We start from the raw sequence: 17,660 nt of genomic DNA, 5'->3' as shown, positions 1-17,660 counted from the left end.
ATATGTTCGGTTTCCTCTTCATACTGCTGTCTGTCACTTCTTTTTGTTCACTTCTCTCTTTCATTCTTTCTCATCTTCTCGCACCCACCATCATAAAAGTAGGCCATCGTTATAGTGAAATGCATCAGTTAGGTACATGTCATGTTTCTGGAAACGCATTTACGTCTCTGTTGGCTTGATGAGGAGACAGCTGATGACTAGTGGGGAGAGAAGCATTTTCTTTTTGCTGCCCATGATAAATACACACACACATACATGCGCACGCATTCAGAAACGCACAAAAGCACACACATGAACGACAGGCTTGTCTCGAAACCACGCCGTCAGCATTAATGCCAGCCAGTTTTTGTCCCCCTCTCCGCTGTCCTCTCCACTCCTTTACAGAGCATTTATTTCCTCTTACTAACAGGTTTCTACAAAGAAACATAGTGCCTGCTACTGCAGCAGGCTACCCAATTTATTTGCCTGTTTCTAAATGAACGAGTGTTTTGTGTTTGCCGCCCATGTTTCCTCCTTCCTTAATTGCCATAATTCACAGCAGTGTTTTCAGTCAACAACACTATGTATGTTCCCTTACATAACCCCATGTTGTACTCTGCTGTTTTCCATATGTTTCACTCAATGGAGGTGACTATTGACAAATTCCACTTGAGGCTAGTCTGTGTGCCCAGACATATTTTCCTGACTTAATATGTTGAAGAAATGGCAATCATGGGGGAATGATTATTCAACCATTTCCTTTAGGCCTGGCCATCCAGCGCACATCTGTAATCAGTCTGTTATTGTGGGTGGAGCTGTGTGCACACGTGTCTGGAGCCATATGAACATTTTCACTCTATTTTGCCATTTTGCAGCACGAGATGGGTGAAGCGGCTCCGCCTTCTTGAAGAAATACAGTTGTGGTTGATGAACATGATTACGTAGGGTTGTAGAGACCACTCTGGTTTTATGTGTATAATTGTTCTCAATACTTACTAGCAGTATTTAGGTCGGACAGTTCTCTGCCACCATGAGTATGAGCTGCATATTAAGAATCAACAGCTGGAGAGAATTGTACAATTGTGTGTATTCAATAACCCATAAAAGATCGAGTAATAGTCAAATCCAACAACAGTTAAACAGTTAAAAGTTATGTTTGTTGTTAATTATTCAATCGATTTATTTTTGTTTGTTTGTGCAAAACCATCTAGTAACTATCTGGTTCTCTTTGTATCTGATTATAATAAACTCAGCAGATGTTGATTGGAGCTTTGATAAATTGTTCAGGAGGTACATTTTAAACATTGTATTTCCAATAAATGCTTCTTCACTTAGAAAAAAATAAAGTGACAATGATCACGTCATTAAGAGCCATCAGCTTCTGTTTGCCTTGAGCACAGCACTCACATGTTTTTTTTGTTTTTGTTTTTGTTTTCCCCCCCTTTTCTTTTTTGAGAGGGGGGACTTGAGAACAGGCCAAGTTTCTGTGAAAAGCAAATCCACAAATTCATTCAGTGTGCACCGCAGGCACCCTGTGAAAATCAAAACAAGAAACCTCCTCTTCTGCATTTGTAAGACCCTGCTGCCAAAGTCAGCGGAAGGTTGTTGGCTTAACTCCTTCGTCCCCGGCGGAGCTGCGTGTCTTTGAAAACACTGCGGAGCATTACATGCAGTCTCCAGCCAGCAACTCTGCAGAGACCACAAAGGATGGAATATCCTTTCCATACTAAATATCAGCTCCAAATCACATGGGAATCTTTTAGTGTGTTAAATTGCAGAACCCACATCAGAGTGTAGCCTCTGTTAAAATGCTTTCCGACCTCAAGGGAAATGCTTTCTATTCCATGCTGATCTACGCTGTTTAAACCTTTTAGACCAGCAGGAATTGTATACCACCTTTACCCCCCCAGTACCGCAGAGAGACCTGTGTAGGTTACTGTGTGAGCACTTGCTAATGCCTGTGTTTGTAATGGTGGTTTGTGTATTAACCCTTATAGAGTCTTGGGGCAACTGTATACAGTATTTTCCACAGTTGGCCTCCTCTAAAGAAGATACATTAACCTTTTTAGGTCCTGCCTCTTAGGCTTGTACATCTTGGGATTTTGTGTGTGTGTGGTTGTTTGTGTGGAAACGCTACTGAAGACGCATGCACTTCTTTCACATGACTACATGGTTTAAAATGGTTGGCCCTAGTTTTTGTCATATGATGTGTATGAGGAATTATTTTGTTGCTTGTAACCACATCTGCTTGCTCAGGTTGAAAGAATGTCTCGGTTTATTGTGTGCGCATGGGTGCTTATATGTTTGTCTGTCAGTCGCCTTTGTTGTGAGGGATGAAAGTGCCTTCTAGCCATCAGTGGTTACTAAAGAAAGTTGTTTCAGGTAATGGTTGCGTTTGCTTCTAGCTCTCACTTCGTTAAATATACACACTGCCATACACACAGAAACCCCCATTAAACTGACCCCTTTATTTGTTTCCTTCTACCCTGTGACACGTTAGGGCAAAAAAAATGGGGAGTAAGAAGGGGCAAGCACTTTGTTGTCTCGAGTTGATTGTCCTACCACCTCTCGGAGGACTTGGTCTAAGTGGGCAGATGTGTGATGGACAGAGGGCTGGAGTTGGTGACTTTGTGAGAAATGGAGAGAGAAGGGGTGGATGAAAAGAGAAGGTACAGAAGTAGAAAAGGACAGGGAGGGAATATTGATGTTTGCTAAGTTACTGTAGTGGCTAGGAGGAGACAGAAAAAGAGTGAGAAGGAAGAAAAAGGCAGAATAACGTTTTATTGACTTGTGCCGAGCTGCAGGCAATTTAAGCAGATCAGGAGGGAGTGGGTGTTATCTTTTCTCCTGTGCGGATCAATCAGATGATGTAGTGATAAGACTATGGATTACACCGCCATTTACACGCTCCCTATGTATGTGTATGTGTGTGAATACAGCAACTCACACGTTTGCCGGCTGTGGTTAAGTCGCAGATGCACAAACATTTATTCTCTGTTAATAACAGCATCCAAAGTGGACTTTTTTTGATTGGCGTTGTCAAAGAAAATTGATACTCATACACTAATCATTGCTAAAAATTACTGTCTGAGGTGATAATCAATTTCTACAGCAACGATGCTAACAATGCTGGCTAGGGCTGCACGATATTAGGAAAACCTGCGATGTGCGATAACTGTGATCAATACTGCGATAACGATGTGACTTGCGATAAAATAAATAGCAAAATAAAAACAAAAAATGAATACATAATTTCCGCTTTACTGCAACAGTTTTATTTAATGAAAGCTGCTGTATTAGCAGTGTAACAACAAAGTGCACTTTAACATTGAAACATTGCCCCCATAAAAAAACATTGAGGCTTGAATTCTGAAAGACATCCTTCCTGGTCTCTAGAATTAGTTTTAAATAAACATAACTTAAATTATACTGCAAATTATCTCAATGCAGTTGTTCATCATTTTACCACTCACCAAGTAGTTATGATGCAAGTCAAAACTGGAGAGGAAACTTTACTGTAGTGCTTGCGTAGTTTTCAGCTTGGCTCAGTTCAAACATGACGGTCTTCCGGCATGTTTCATACATTTGTGGAATGGCGACATGGGAAAAGTAGTTTCGTGAGGGGATGGGTATCTCCGGTCCACTTTATGTATCAGACTGGTGAAGCCCTCTCTGCTAACTGTATTTATAGGCATTGTTAAAAAATGTGTAATGGCCTCTGTTATTTCTTTGTAGCGCTTTGACGTTTTCTCATAAGGAGTTCCACTTGAAAAACTCTGATACAGAGACGGCTGTTGGACTGCTGCGCTCTTTGTCTTAACATTAGCAACCTTTGTTTAGCTACCCCTGTCTTTCTGGAACTCTTCAAACAGTTCTCTGTGGTTGTATTGAAGATGATGGTGGAGATTAGTCGTGTTTCCTCTGGTGGTTGCCACGAGTGTTCGGCAAGTTTTGCAGAGTACCTGTGTTTGGAGAACGTCGTCTTTATCAAATCCAAAATACCTCCAAATAAGCGAGGTACTATTTTTTTTTATTTTATTTTTTAGGCACGAGTTCATAGTCAGTAGCGTTCTCGTCATGCGTCTCGCTCTCAACCTTTACAACTCTGACTCGTTGCTGCAGCGTTGTTCGCTCCCCACCTGCGTAGGAGGCGGGCCTCTAATCCATTTGATTGGTTAATGCCGTGAAGGGCTCTATTCGACTGGTCAAATGTGTAAAGGGGTTTCTTTGATTGGTAAATTCTTTAAAGCACGTGTGTAAACATTTTAAGGTACCCAATTATCGCACTTTACGTCGTCTTTTGCGATGGGCCCATCGCGCAGGCTGATATCGCAATGACAATAAATTTTCGATTTATTGTGCAGGCCTAGTGCTGGCTTTGCCTCCTTCAGTGAACACACAACTTCACACACATCTGCTGCAGACAGCCAGGCACACTAGCAGCTGAAGTAGTTGACGTTCTTGACACTAACAGACACTTAGGAACTTAAAGAAGTGAGTCAGGCTCCAGTTTGAGAAATATTTAAGTTTTAAACAGTTATCATAAATGTTAACCTGGCCAGCACACAGCATACCGTTTAACTCTATTAGCAATAATCCAATAGTAATATTAGCCAACTGTTATCACTGTGGTAGCGGCTAGTGGCCGGGCTCATAACAAGTGATAACCTTTGCTGTGTAGCTCCCATATTAATGTTATCAGTCCTGTACGTCTGGAACTTGACAGTGTAATTATTTTTAACAGGATAACAAGTGTTAAGCTTCTCTTAAAGTTCCACATTGAGGCTGAGAAAAGTCTGAGCTCTTAGATGGTGTCAGCCTATCTTACCAACTTCATCTCATCAGCAGCAAAAACATGGTGACAAGTCACCTGATGCCCAGCACTACTTCAGACAACCTTTTTTTTTTTTTTTTTTTTTAAACATTTATTTTGCACTAGAGAATTACTTTGATTGGCCGTGACAGTTATTGGTTTGGTTTAATTAATCACTTATTGTTTGGATGTACAACAATGTAGAAAATATAGCTTTCAGTTTCCCAGAGTTTAAGTGGTTTTCAGGCTAGTTTTCATCTGATCAGAAGTTGGGGGGGGGGAAGATGTTGATAGTGATGAAATAAGGAAACATTGGTCACTTTTCTAGCGTGGGAAACTAGAAACAACAGTCACTAAATGTTATCCATCAGATTAATGTATTAATACTTAACCACAGTGATACCTGATTGATATCCTGAAACTGTGTACAAAAATGTGCAAATGAAGTAAAGCATTTATTGGCTGTGGCATTTTAACCCTGCTTCATGGATTATACCCTGACTGTGTTTGTATGTCATGACTGGTTAAAGCATCATATGGGTCAGTGGATTGCCTGGGGTGATAGACCCCTCGTGACACTGGAATGTTCCAGATATTGTCACATAGTCACCATCATTACTGCCGTGTCACCACCATGACCGAACACTGTGGAATAAAAGGGGTTTGCATGGTGGGATTGTGCTTTAAAGACAGCAGTGTGTGAGTGTGAGTGAATAACCTCAATTTCAATAATCAATCAACAATCAAATATGTTGGCCATTCTCACTGAATATGGAAACGTGCAGCAAGTTGACTTTTAGGCAGCTTAGCTGCTTTTACGAATTGTTTTTAAGGGCATTTGAGGAATTCTCAGAATAGGTGCTTCACATGCGGCTTCCATAGTATGAGACCACATTAGTTTAGAATTTAAAAAAGGCATTTCTTTGAATATAAAAGCTAATTTGTAGCATTTTTAGAATGTGTCCTTATATGAATTCATGATTAAACGGAATCTATTTATTGTTTTGAAATGAGATACTTTTCCATTTCTTGTTGTAAATACCACTTTAAAAGCACAACAAATCTAAAGAATTCTCTTGTCAGACAGAAAAACATTCACACAATCACCCCAAACATCACAACCTACATTAATTTGTTTTCTGCTGAACAATCTGCTTTAGATCAGAATAGAATTTTGAGTGCTTTTATTTTGTCTGATTCATTTCGTTGCCTTTCCCTCCTGTCTCTAGCCACTTCAGATCGACGATAACTTCTGTGGTCAGGACTTCAACCAGCCTCTGGGGGGAACCAGCACCATCGAGGGGATTCCTCTCTTCATCGATAAGGATGATGGCATGACTTCAGTGGCAGCGTATGACTACCGTGGCAACACTGTGGCGTTTGTTGGCTCACGCAATGGGAAACTGAAGAAGGTAGGATTGTTGGTGTGTGTGTGTGGTCTTTTTAAAATTTTTGTTTTATTTTTTTCTATCGATGCTGGTATTTCTTTTCCATTTGAACTGGATGGAATATGAAGTTGAAGGGAAATTGTGTGTAAGCCAAAAAGGCATTTAGATTTTTGTCGTTTATTTATTATCCAGTTAAAAGGAAGCAACTTTCTGGCAAATATCTTTTTACTTGTGAATGGTTACCAGCGTTTTGCCCAGTGATGCTTGTCAGTTCATAAGCTGTGTACTGGCGGCCTAATCGTTGTAGATTTGCATAAGGCACTTTGCTGATGCTTTTTTTTTATACTAAATGCAGTCATCACCATTTTTCTTGCTGGTGGCTATTTCCAGCAGGACATCCGAGTGTCTCTTTAAAACCTCTTCATTTAACAAGCAATTTAAAGCAAGTCTGCGCCTACTCTTTCATTGATTGTCATGTTTGTCACGTCAGGCATAAAACGTAACTGCTTTGTCCCAATGCCACGTACGGTCTTTTAAGAGCTCACCTTCAATCAATCCAACAGCTATGACTGGTGAATGGCTTTTCTGTTCAGGTCAGCTGTGCAGGGCTGAGGTGGATAGAGCTTTGGACAGGGATAAAGTGGTGATGGATGCATTGGTGGGGAAGAAGAAAATCTAAAGTGCATTTCTTGATGAAACTATTGTCCCTTTCTTTGGGTCAATTTCTTTGTGGATTCAAAGCAAGTTAGGGTTTATGTCATCGCACTTATGCGGCTGTTGCACCCTTTTCTGTAGAGGAATGATTAATGATGTGCGGTCATGTAACAAATGGACAAACCTCTGTGCCTGATTAAACTGATATAGCTGACCTTTTGTGATAGTATGTTAGATATATGTAAAATTTTCCGCAATTATGGTCCTTTTTGTGTAACAGTGTTGTGTTCAATCTCAGCAATTGTTCCTTTGCGTGTGCGCGCGTGTGTGTGTATCCAGACTATGGAGGACAGAGCTCTCGGGGTAAATGGTATCTCATTAGAATTCACCCCATTTCTCTCCACACTGCTCAAGACCTGTCATCCATTCAATATTATGAATGTATAATCAGCCTGTGTGTTTGTGCACTTTTAATACGAGTTTATGTATTCACGCAATGCTTGTGTGTTTGTCACTCACAGTGTGCATAATAATGCATCGCGCTTGCGATGGCATGGGTTCGTGTGTGCACGCATGTGTTTGTGTTTATGAGAGTGCATGAGACGGCAAACAATACAGTGTCGACTAAGATTCAGTGCCGTGCATTTGTCAAAGTGACACCCATTCACTTAGCTCGGCAACAGTCCCTTTATTTATTTAGCTGTTCTCACATGTCTTTTCTTGTGTGGTGTTATGCACTCTGACTGAGGTATATACGTGTGTTTGGAGCATCACCTGGGGAAGAGACTGCTGCAGTAGGTTTTGAGATAAGTCGTTTTCATGTGTGTGCGCGCCATCATGTGTGTGCGTGTGCGCAACAGCAGAGCCAAGGAGCCCGCGGTTCTTTTGGCTGCCTTGTGTTTCAGTCAAACCCAAAAACAACTAAAATAATCTGGTCTTGGAAAGGATTCAGTTTGCTGTGAAGGAACAATATCTAAAACCTGACGTTGGAGCATGCACAGACATGCACACGCGCACACTCACTCACTCACTCACTCAGACAGCAGCCATAAAGAGGCAGATGAAGAAAAAAAAAATGGAAAAAGAGCAACTGAATTAATAGTGTGTGATAACAGATTGTTGGGTCCTCTGATTGTGTGCGTCAGTGTTTCTGTAACTGATTTTTATTTGTGTCATTATCCTTTCAGTAAAAGCACCGTCTGTTTCAGGGCGAGTGTTAAAGTTTGTGTGGACGAGTGGGAGTCCATGCAGGCCATGAAGGAATTACTGAGTATGTTCCTGTTCTTACACCTTCCTCAGGAGAGCATTAGTGTTGAATGTTGTTTATATAGCTCTGCCTGAGGGCGATGAAGGGAAAGAGGGGCAGAAATAAGGAGAGTATTGGTTGGCTGGATGAATTTGCCTTAAGGAGACAGCTTGCATGTGTGCTTTTCAGGTGCGTTTTAAGAGACATGGAAAGGTATGATTGGCAAATCCGAAAAACAACAAATCTGGCAGTGACTGTTGCAATAATCTTAAATATAACCAACTAATGTTTGCCAAATGGATCCACATTAATCTCCTGGGAGAGTTTTGAGGTTTAAGGAACATCACTTTACCTTAAATAACTTTTTGTTCACATCTTTATTGGCTAGACGTGAAGTGCTTTGATAATCTGTTATATCTGCGCTCAGTCTATTTTTAACTAACTATAATGTTCAAGGTTTTCCAGAGCAACAAGACAGTAGCATAAACAACATGTTTTAAGCACTAATGAAGTCCCTCTGTGCTCTGTAGTCTCTCACACACTCGCAGGAGAAGCTTTTACTAATGAGTAATGGTTTGATGGGACACCGACATTAGAGAGAGAGAATCAGGAAGGAAGACGGTAAGATGAAGGAGATATAGGAGGTTAGCGGAAGAAGAAGGGGGAAGGAAGCGATGAAGAGAGGTGATGCCCTCTGATTAACTAATTTCAATGGTCATCTGGATACTGCTGTGGTCAAGGGCACAACTGTTGACCGGCTATCTGCTGCACTTAATTTTTAGGATTAAAAGCTCTGATTCTTTGACGATGTGATTATGTCTGGGTGCTTGGCTCTGCCTGCCATCGGTCCCTGTGTCTTTGTCAGCTTTATTCTAGTTTACATAGTGGACCTTATTCACTCCTCTTTTATGCCTTTCTGTCTGAAGAAGCATTGTAACAAAGCTGCTGTGGTTTGTTTAGCCAACACATTTATAATGATAAAAGTCTGAGTGATTCTCTCAGCCACTTCTGTGCTTTCAGGCCCCGTTGAGCAGTGACAATAAATGGGCATCAACCATGACACACTCACACATACGCTTGCACACATATGCACCATCTCAATAGGTGGTCTGGGGAGATGAGAGAAGAAGGGAGGATTGCACTTGACAATCTAGTACCTATTGTCTGCTTTTGGTGCTGCACACACACGAACACTCAAACGCAGGTTAGGATTCCTCAGCTGCACCCTCCATCAGAGGCCAGCGCGAGCCATCTGCTGTGTATATAGGGCCAGTGTGCCAGGTGGTACGAGCCCCAAGTGCTCGATGTGTCCCCCATTGTGTCCATGCCAGGCTCAGGTGTGTGGGTGCCGTTCAATGACCATTCATCAGTGCATCAATTGAGCTTCCCCGCAGTTTCTGACAGAAGTTAGAAGACAATATAAGACTAGCGTAAACGACCAGCATAAGAATAACATAGTGAATGGGACAAATAAGGCCTTACACTACATGTTACTACATGAAACACATAGGTTTATAGATGTAACAAACTTCAACATAGCATTTTAAAAATCCTTTGAATATGAGAAATCATTTTTTGAAAATCCTCTGACCTGTCCAGGGTGTACCCCACTGCTGAAAAGCAGCTGGCAAAGGTTCCAGCTCCCCTGTGACCCCGAATTGGATATGTGGAAGAAAACTGATGGATATTCAAAGCAGAGAGTGCAGTGGATGATGGTTTGAGAGCATGTCTTGGAGCCAAAAAATAACATGTTTGACCCTACACCTAGTAAGTGTTTTCATTAGCTAATCAGTACAGGATCCGTTGAGGTGTATTTGAAAGCGAACATGACCGAGTATTTGTTCTGTCACCCTGCAGCACATTGTAAAAGCTAAGTGGATGACTGCGTCAGCTAAGCAGCTGCAATCTAAACATTAAGTGGCAGATGGGATTTCACATGTTGTTGCTGTTGTACACACAGCAGGCCTCATGAAGCCACAGTTAGGTTTATGAATTACAGATTTTAAGTCTTTGAGTCTCATCTTCAGTTTGAGCTTTGTCTAAAATTACCTCAGCAAATGTTCTAAATAATATTTCTCACTGTCAAATTTTAAGAAAAACTTAACCCACACAAGTAACTGTAACATAAAACTTGCTCCAGCTTTGGTGTTAAAGATTATCCCCAAAAGCGATCTAATGATCTAAAGCTTGCATCTTTATTTTTCTAACCTATTGAAAATAACAAAAAAATGTTTCATCATAGTAAAGATAATACTGCAGAAATGAGGTTTAAGCCGTAACTACACCAGTGAGACAGCATTTCAGGGGTTAATAAGAAGTGACAGTTTGTCATTTGTATGTGTATATTGCTGTGTGAAGTCACTGATGTATTCCACTGGGGCTGCCGGTGTCACCGTCAAGAGACCATGTCATGGCCTAATTGACTGATGATTGTTATTCTACTGGTGCATAATGCTGCCCTGTCCAACTCCCCTGTGTGTGTATGTGTTTGTGTGTGTGAGGCTGTTTTTAGTGCTTTGCATTTAAATTGTTGTTCCAGCCTTCTCTTTGCAGACAGTGCCCAAATAGTAAAAAACAATTATATATAAATCAAATAAATAAAATAAAAACACACATTCTGAAAATAAAGTAGTTGCTTGTCAGGGAGGAATGATGAAATAAACATCTGTCTTTTACTGATTCTCTATTTGTGTCGTCATCTTTTAATTGAGAATGTGCAGAAAATTACAGTCTGAAAATATGGTACATAGACTTTGTTTGTTCGTGTGTGTGTGTGTGTCTGTGTGTGTGTGTGTGTGTGTGTGTGTGTGAGTGTGAGTGTCTGAGTGAGAGACTTCTGTGGTTTGTCATCATTTGGCTCAGCCTCCCAAGCCACGAGTTGTTTGGCCCGGGCATGAGCACAGAGGCCAGCTTTGTGCGGGCTCTTGGTGGCCCTCGGTCATTAGTTCACCCAACTGCATGGGGTCACACAAACGCACGAAGCGGATGAGAAAGCGACGGAGGAAATGGAAATGTAGCTGATTGTGAAAGAGATTTGATATGGCAGAGGCTGTGGAGTTATGATCAAGTTCCCTAGACAAAACGGATAACTTGCACTTTGTATTTAACACCAAGTTTTTCCACCTAATTTAGTTCTCTCCCAGCGTGCCATCAGTCTTCCAATCTAATCATAATGTCCTCATATTAACAGCTAAATGTATCATTTTCTGCTACAATTTGTTCCCTCTGTGCTGTCAGCACAGTAAAATGGTGTTTTCCCAAATAGCCCAGTTGAGCCACAAATGTGTGAGACGAGCCAGGAATATGCCGTAGGACCACTCATTTAGCACGTAACCTCAAATGAATTTTGCCTTTGTTATTCTAACCGTGGCTAATACAGTGCTCAGAGGACCACAGATGGTGATTTTATTGTTGTTTTTTGTTTTTTGGGGAGTGAAACTTGAACTATATGCATATTATTAAAGTAATGTAATGACCATTATAAGGTCTTACTTATACCGACGCAGGCAGTGGACAATGAAATATGTTTGACAATCTAAATCTCCAAGCTTAAGCTAATGTGTCTGTGTTTGTGTGATTGTCGCTCAAGCAAATGGATATCAGTTGTCTCTGTTCATTGCCTGCCTGAGTCTTTCTCTCATATGTAGGTTATCCTTGCATATGACTATATTCATCCTACAATAGCATTCTGCATCTCTCCGTGAATGCACTCTCGCACACGTCTGCACACACTCGAGCCTTTGGAGGGTGTCATTGTAGATTCACACTGTGAATATACAGGGTTTGTTCACTTCTGCTATCTCTGCTTTTGCTCATTGTATGAGCAGCAACCATATAGATTGTTGGATAATATAAGCTCTAACAATGTCTAAAACTCATCCATAACCCTCAACTCTGACTAGTGTAACAAGCACAGTGAGTAACAGGATCATCCACTGCTTCCTCACTTTGCCTCTTTGCTTCTGTTCTCTGCCTCGTTTTCTCTGTTTCATCTGCTGCTCACATATTCTCTTTCTATCTCCTTCTGTGATCAAAGATTCCCCTCCCTGATAATAGCTGAGCGTTTGTATGTGTTGAGATGAAATGGCAGTGATCGCTATTTCTCTCTAATCATTTTCTCTCATTAAAGTGAGGAGTGTGCGCATATGCACTCCGAATGCAAATAAATATATGTACAAGTGTACATGTATACAGGAAGTTTGCATGTATAAAGTTTGCGTATGCCCACGCACACACATACATGCTCTTTCCCACTCCAGAAAATAGGTTGTAGCACTTAGATTGTAAGGGTAGACAGTAATGAGGGGTCTTCTTAAAAGATTTAATGCCATACCATCCTTTACACATGCATGATTCCATCCAGTCTCATTAAACCAGGGGTCTAATTCTGCACCTTTTTCCTGCAAGAGCTTCATATGCCATAACGAGCCATATTTCCTACCTTCCTAACAAGCTATGGTGACATTAAGAGGCGATATGACTTGATAGTTCACTCTCAAAACCTTAACAAATGTGTCTTAATCTTGGCACCAATCTAGTCCTTTAACCAAAGCTACAATAAATGTTTAAAGCTAATCATTTTTAAAGAGCAAGATAAGTTACAGTGGGCTTCTGTGTAGGCTAATGCCACAAATGAGAACGGTTCAGTCCTTGATAATCTCGAGCGCTAATGCATTTTAGCTCAGTTCAACTGTGTGTGACTGCACTGCACAGCACTCATTCACTACCTCTGCGTTCTCTCCACAATTCACTACTACCAGGGGTTAATGAGCCAAAGTGGGGAGTAGATGAGAGTGGGGAAAAGCCAAGAGAAAGGGATACAGAATGAAAAGAGAGAGCAAGGGAGATGAATTATAAATGCACCACACTAGAATCCATTTTTAAGGGAAGATTAGAAGAGTCTGGATGCAAGCTGGGATGCTCACATGATCCAAGTGAGGACGAGGCCAGCCTGTTTCTAGGTCATCTCCATTAGGCATCTCGGGGTGGAACATCAAAGAGTCCCTGCTCTCCATATGATATGTGTGTGTGAAAGTTACATGCACTTTTTAAAATTGCACTCAGTTTTACTGTACAATAGTGAAAATCACAATATACTGTTGATGCGCTTAGTGTATTTTTTCCAGCAAATAATGATTTTCTTTAAGGCATCAGTTCCATAGAATTATAGCAGAGCTCTGTCTATGGCAGCTGATACAGCCAAGAGCACACCTGGTGGATGGCACAATGCCAGGACTCATGGTGTCATTATTTCTGACAGGTCACACACGCACACGCGCGCACACACACGCACACACACACACACGCACTAGAGGGAATATCATAGCTCATACTGAAAGGTAAAATGAGCCCATTCATGCAGGTATATACCAACTTGGAAACACACTGGGACAGCACAGTGTCCGGAGGTTTGGTCATGAGTGACACAGCAGGCAAAGATTACCTTTGGAGGCTATATCTCTCATACAGTCACAGTCACACAGTGTCTCATACGCTCATTCCTTTCCAATTAAACTCAGCAGCTCACAGTATGTATGTTCCTGGTTTTAAAAGAGACTGTCTTCAACTCGCTACACAGCTCACCACAAGCCCATTACAGCCACATGTGGAAGCTTAACCTCTTAGCCATTAAATGGAAGAAATCAGCAACTGTTTACGGACGGATACCCTGACACAGAAGTAGGACACATAATGGAAGCAGGCACAGCACTTTGATGCTTCTCTGAGAAAAAAATAATAATAATAAAAAAAAAGATAATACAAGGATTCTTTTCCATCTCCATTACACCAAATGATGAGTGTAAATATGTGAGTTACTATCAAATTGGCTAATCTACTGTGAAGAATGCAAACGGCACTGCCGTGCACACACTCGCACACTCGTGCACGCAGCCTCCTATGGGAAACAACTGTAGCAGGCTTATCAGATTACACGTTGCAAAGCTAATAGATTCTTAATAGATTGTTTTTGATTAGTTCCTGTGGTTTAGTGACGTTAAGATGATTAACATTTGTGAGTAGGGAAACAAACACACATTTGCATTCACACTCACCTGCGTATATTTGCATACAGTGTTGTATGAGGTGACTGCATATTCTGTTACTGTAATTTGTGAATGTCTTTTTCTGAAGTGTGTGACATCAAATGGACGTTGTAGGCTTTAGTAGCACTTCAAGGCCATGAAATTCAGACTGGGTCTCTCTGTGTTTTTTTTGTTTTTTTTAAAATGCACACACTTCAAAATACTTTTGAGATACACGAACAAAAACAAGTCCAAATACAACAGCTCCCTGCGTTTATCCTTCTCACACAGCATGATGGCATCTCCCGCTGTCTAACTAATTACCCCTCTGTCCTGTGCGCCCCCCCCCCCCCCCCCCCCAGGGGTAATAGCTTGAGCCTGAAACCTTGTCACAGTGTTAGCTGGCTTTGTATCTTGCCCCAAGCCTGCCTGCTTTCAGACCACTCGCCTCATGACCACTTCTGGCCATACTGCACTCACCCTGTGGGTAATCCTGTTAGCGTAAGAGTATGTGATAGCCAAGCGGAAAGCCAATTCCCCACACTGGTCTTATGCCCTCTGCCCAGTCTCTTAGAGTAACAGCTGGCTAAAGTGAACTTATTTCAGTTTCAGGACCAACTCTTGTTCCACTTTATCTAGGGTCTTCTTATTAGTATTACTGGAGCTAGAAAAAAAGCCCTGTTACTGGTGTAGCTGACCTTGTGACTTAACATTTCCGCCAGCTAAGTCTTTAAAAATGGTGAGGCACTTTATGTCCTTATATTCCCCATTTTAATCCCATATCCAAATTATGCAATTGTCTCCTTTTGGTAATTTATCTATCCATTTATTAAATTCAAATGTTTCAACCTGATTAATTAGTCTCTCTTTTCCATGTTTCTCTTGTTCCTCTTGCACTTCTTGTCCTTTCCATTTAGTCCTTCTGTTCTCTGTCTTTGCTTCACTCACACTATCGGTCTTTCTCCGTCTCACTTTTCTCCATGGAATTGGTCATTAGCTGACTGACTGAGCTGATTGCATCTATTCCCAAGGCTAGCATTTGTTTGTGCATCTTGTTTTTGTTTTTTTTTTTCTTTTAATTTTGTTCACTCCCCCCTCTTTCACTCTCTCCCTTGCTCCCCACCCACTCTCCCCCAGCAGTCATTCTTTTTCTCCTCCCAACTTATCTCACTTCATCTACCTTCTTTACACCCCCTGCCGCCCTCCTTTCTTGCACAATTCCATCTATCCCCTTTCTTGCTAAAATGGTCTTAGACACAAAGACTGGTTTGGGTTGCTGAATTAGCATACCAATGCACACAGACACTCCCAACAGTCGTCTCTATATCTTCTCTATAACATTAATTGCACAGTGTCATTCTAAATTGGCTAACACCAATTAAGCCCTCGCTATTATATTTAATTGGTCATTTAGCGTGGCTATGGTTTGAATGCTGTCTCCCTGGGAATGGTATAGCTGGCCTCCAGCAGCCCATGTGGCCGTTTCAAAGACTGTTTCCCCCTCCCTGTGGATTTTACAATGGCCTGGCCAGCAACTGCACTGCCAAGAGCCAAGATGGAGGTGTGTGCATGTTGTGTTCTTTGGAGGGGGAGTAACAAATGGTATGGAGAGGGAGAGAGATTTTGTTCTGTCTGCCACCTCACGCCCTCCAACCACCCTCACACCCCTCTCCTACTATGCTCCTCCATCCATGTGTTGCTGTTGGATTAGGCTAATTAAAGTACCGCAAGCGGGGTCCTCAGAGAGCAACCCCACACACACACACACACACACACACACACACACACACACACACACACACACACACACACACACATTGTACACATTCAGTCTTTAATGAAGGCAGGCACAGATGCACACACAATTGGAAAAACAGGAAGGAACCATGAGCATAAGCCCCCATATGTACAAAGACATGCATCACACTCTGAAAGTACTCTAGCAACAGAGGTTCATAGGAAAAAGCATTGTGTAAATATTTAATGGGCAGTTTTCTTGCCTTTTTCTACTGTAAATGAGCGAAAGATCACGTGGACCATAGACTGTATGTAAAACATGATTGTAGCTCCCCAGTCTGCCAAATAGGAACTATTAAAGCTACTTCATGATTTGACAGCTGAGTTTCTCAGGCAGATTCATCCCTTGCCTGTAACATCTGGATTGACCACAACAACAGGGCAACCGCTGAAATGCTGCACTTCACTAACCACTTGGGCATAGCCACCATGACAACACCATCTTTTATATAAAGTTTATGGTTTAAAGTAGTTATCTTTGAGTTCCTATATAGACTCAATTGTTTGTCATCAGTAAAGAGCTGAGCTTCAGTCTGTGCAAACCCATCCTAAATGGATCATCAGGAGTCCGTATCCACTTCTAGCTATAGCCAGAGGACTCCCAGCTATGCAGTAATATCCATAGGAGCCATGTGCTGTCTTATTTATGGGTCACTGGCAGTGAACCAGTGGCCCAGAAATAACACCACAACCTCTCACTTTAACCTTGCTGTGTGTCTGCATGTGTGTGCTTTAAAGGAATGGTTGACAGTTTTTGCCGTGTGGCACTGAAGAGTGTTTTCCTGTCTGTAGATCTTCTCTGCTTTCCTGTGTATATGTGGGTGCTGGTGTTTGTCTCAAAACGTTTGCATGTCACGGTATGCACTGATCTTTGAATGTCAATGAAAAATTTGTTCTCAAGATAAAAAAGAAGCGGGGGGAGAGAGAGAGAGAAAAGTACAGAAAGGTAGTCTTGTCACTGAGAAAGTGAGAAAGAACGAACACTTGGTAGGAATCCCTTCCGGATGTTTCTACTTTCAGGATATTGACTGTGTCTCTGGAAAACCGCCTGCTTCCAGGGAAACCTATTGGATTACTGATAACCTTGGAATTGATATGGCCAGTACACGGGGTGTTTAAGAGAGGGAAGAGACAGAGATTGTGGGTACACAGACTTCTTTGGTTAGCTATATTCTCTTTAACTGCTCTTTTGCAGTTAAATCAGTGATGGACTAATACACGTGTACTGTGTTGTTTAGCTTTCCATGCTCCTTAGTTGATATTTATCCTGCTTTGCAGTGGCAGGCTATGGCTTTCGTGGTCCCACGAGAGCCCCGTTTTATTATCGTACAGAAGATATCAGAGCATTTTGAGCATACAACAATAAGCACAGTCACACAAGTGCACACCCAATAATAAGGCTCCAATAACATAGAGGTCTTTACTCCAACTTGTCTCCAAATCCCTCAGCGCTGGGCCTGCTCCTCGGTTGCCATGGCAACAGTAGTCAGGGCAGCCACGGTTGGCAATAGTGAGGAAGAAGAACGATGAGAGAGAGAGAGAGAGAGAGAGAGTCACAGGGAGCATTGATGTTTGTGATTCAGCCATGGGATTTCAACGCAGCCACAACACTGAAACTGGGTTGCTGCAATGTTGCTGAATGTTAGAGTTGTGCACCACAACAGTGGGAATGCAGTTTCAGCTGGGGTTGGAAATAAGTGGGCTTGTAGGTCATGTTTACCCCTGTGTGCATTTGTGTGTGTAAGGAGAGAGAGAGGGAT

General features: G+C 41.7%; 1 protein-coding gene across 1 annotated transcript in view; it reads left to right on the top strand.

Annotated features, from left to right (window-relative positions):
* The window catches only part of plxna1b (plexin A1b), a 187,209-nt gene that overhangs the window by 48,022 nt on the left and 121,527 nt on the right, over positions 1–17,660 (top strand). The window contains exon 3 of the mRNA XM_085353144.1: positions 6,022–6,204. Within this exon, the coding sequence (XP_085209270.1) occupies positions 6,022–6,204 (183 nt within the window). The remainder of the gene's footprint in view (positions 1–6,021; positions 6,205–17,660) is intronic.

Source organism: Diplotaxodon limnothrissa, linkage group LG5 (assembly GCF_057381915.1).
Source record: "Diplotaxodon limnothrissa isolate DT_005_m linkage group LG5, D_limnothrissa_male_GT1.1, whole genome shotgun sequence".
Taxonomy (NCBI): domain Eukaryota; kingdom Metazoa; phylum Chordata; class Actinopteri; order Cichliformes; family Cichlidae; genus Diplotaxodon; species Diplotaxodon limnothrissa.
Note: the sequence above shows the minus strand (reverse complement) of the source record. Positions and strands in the feature narration are given on the sequence as shown.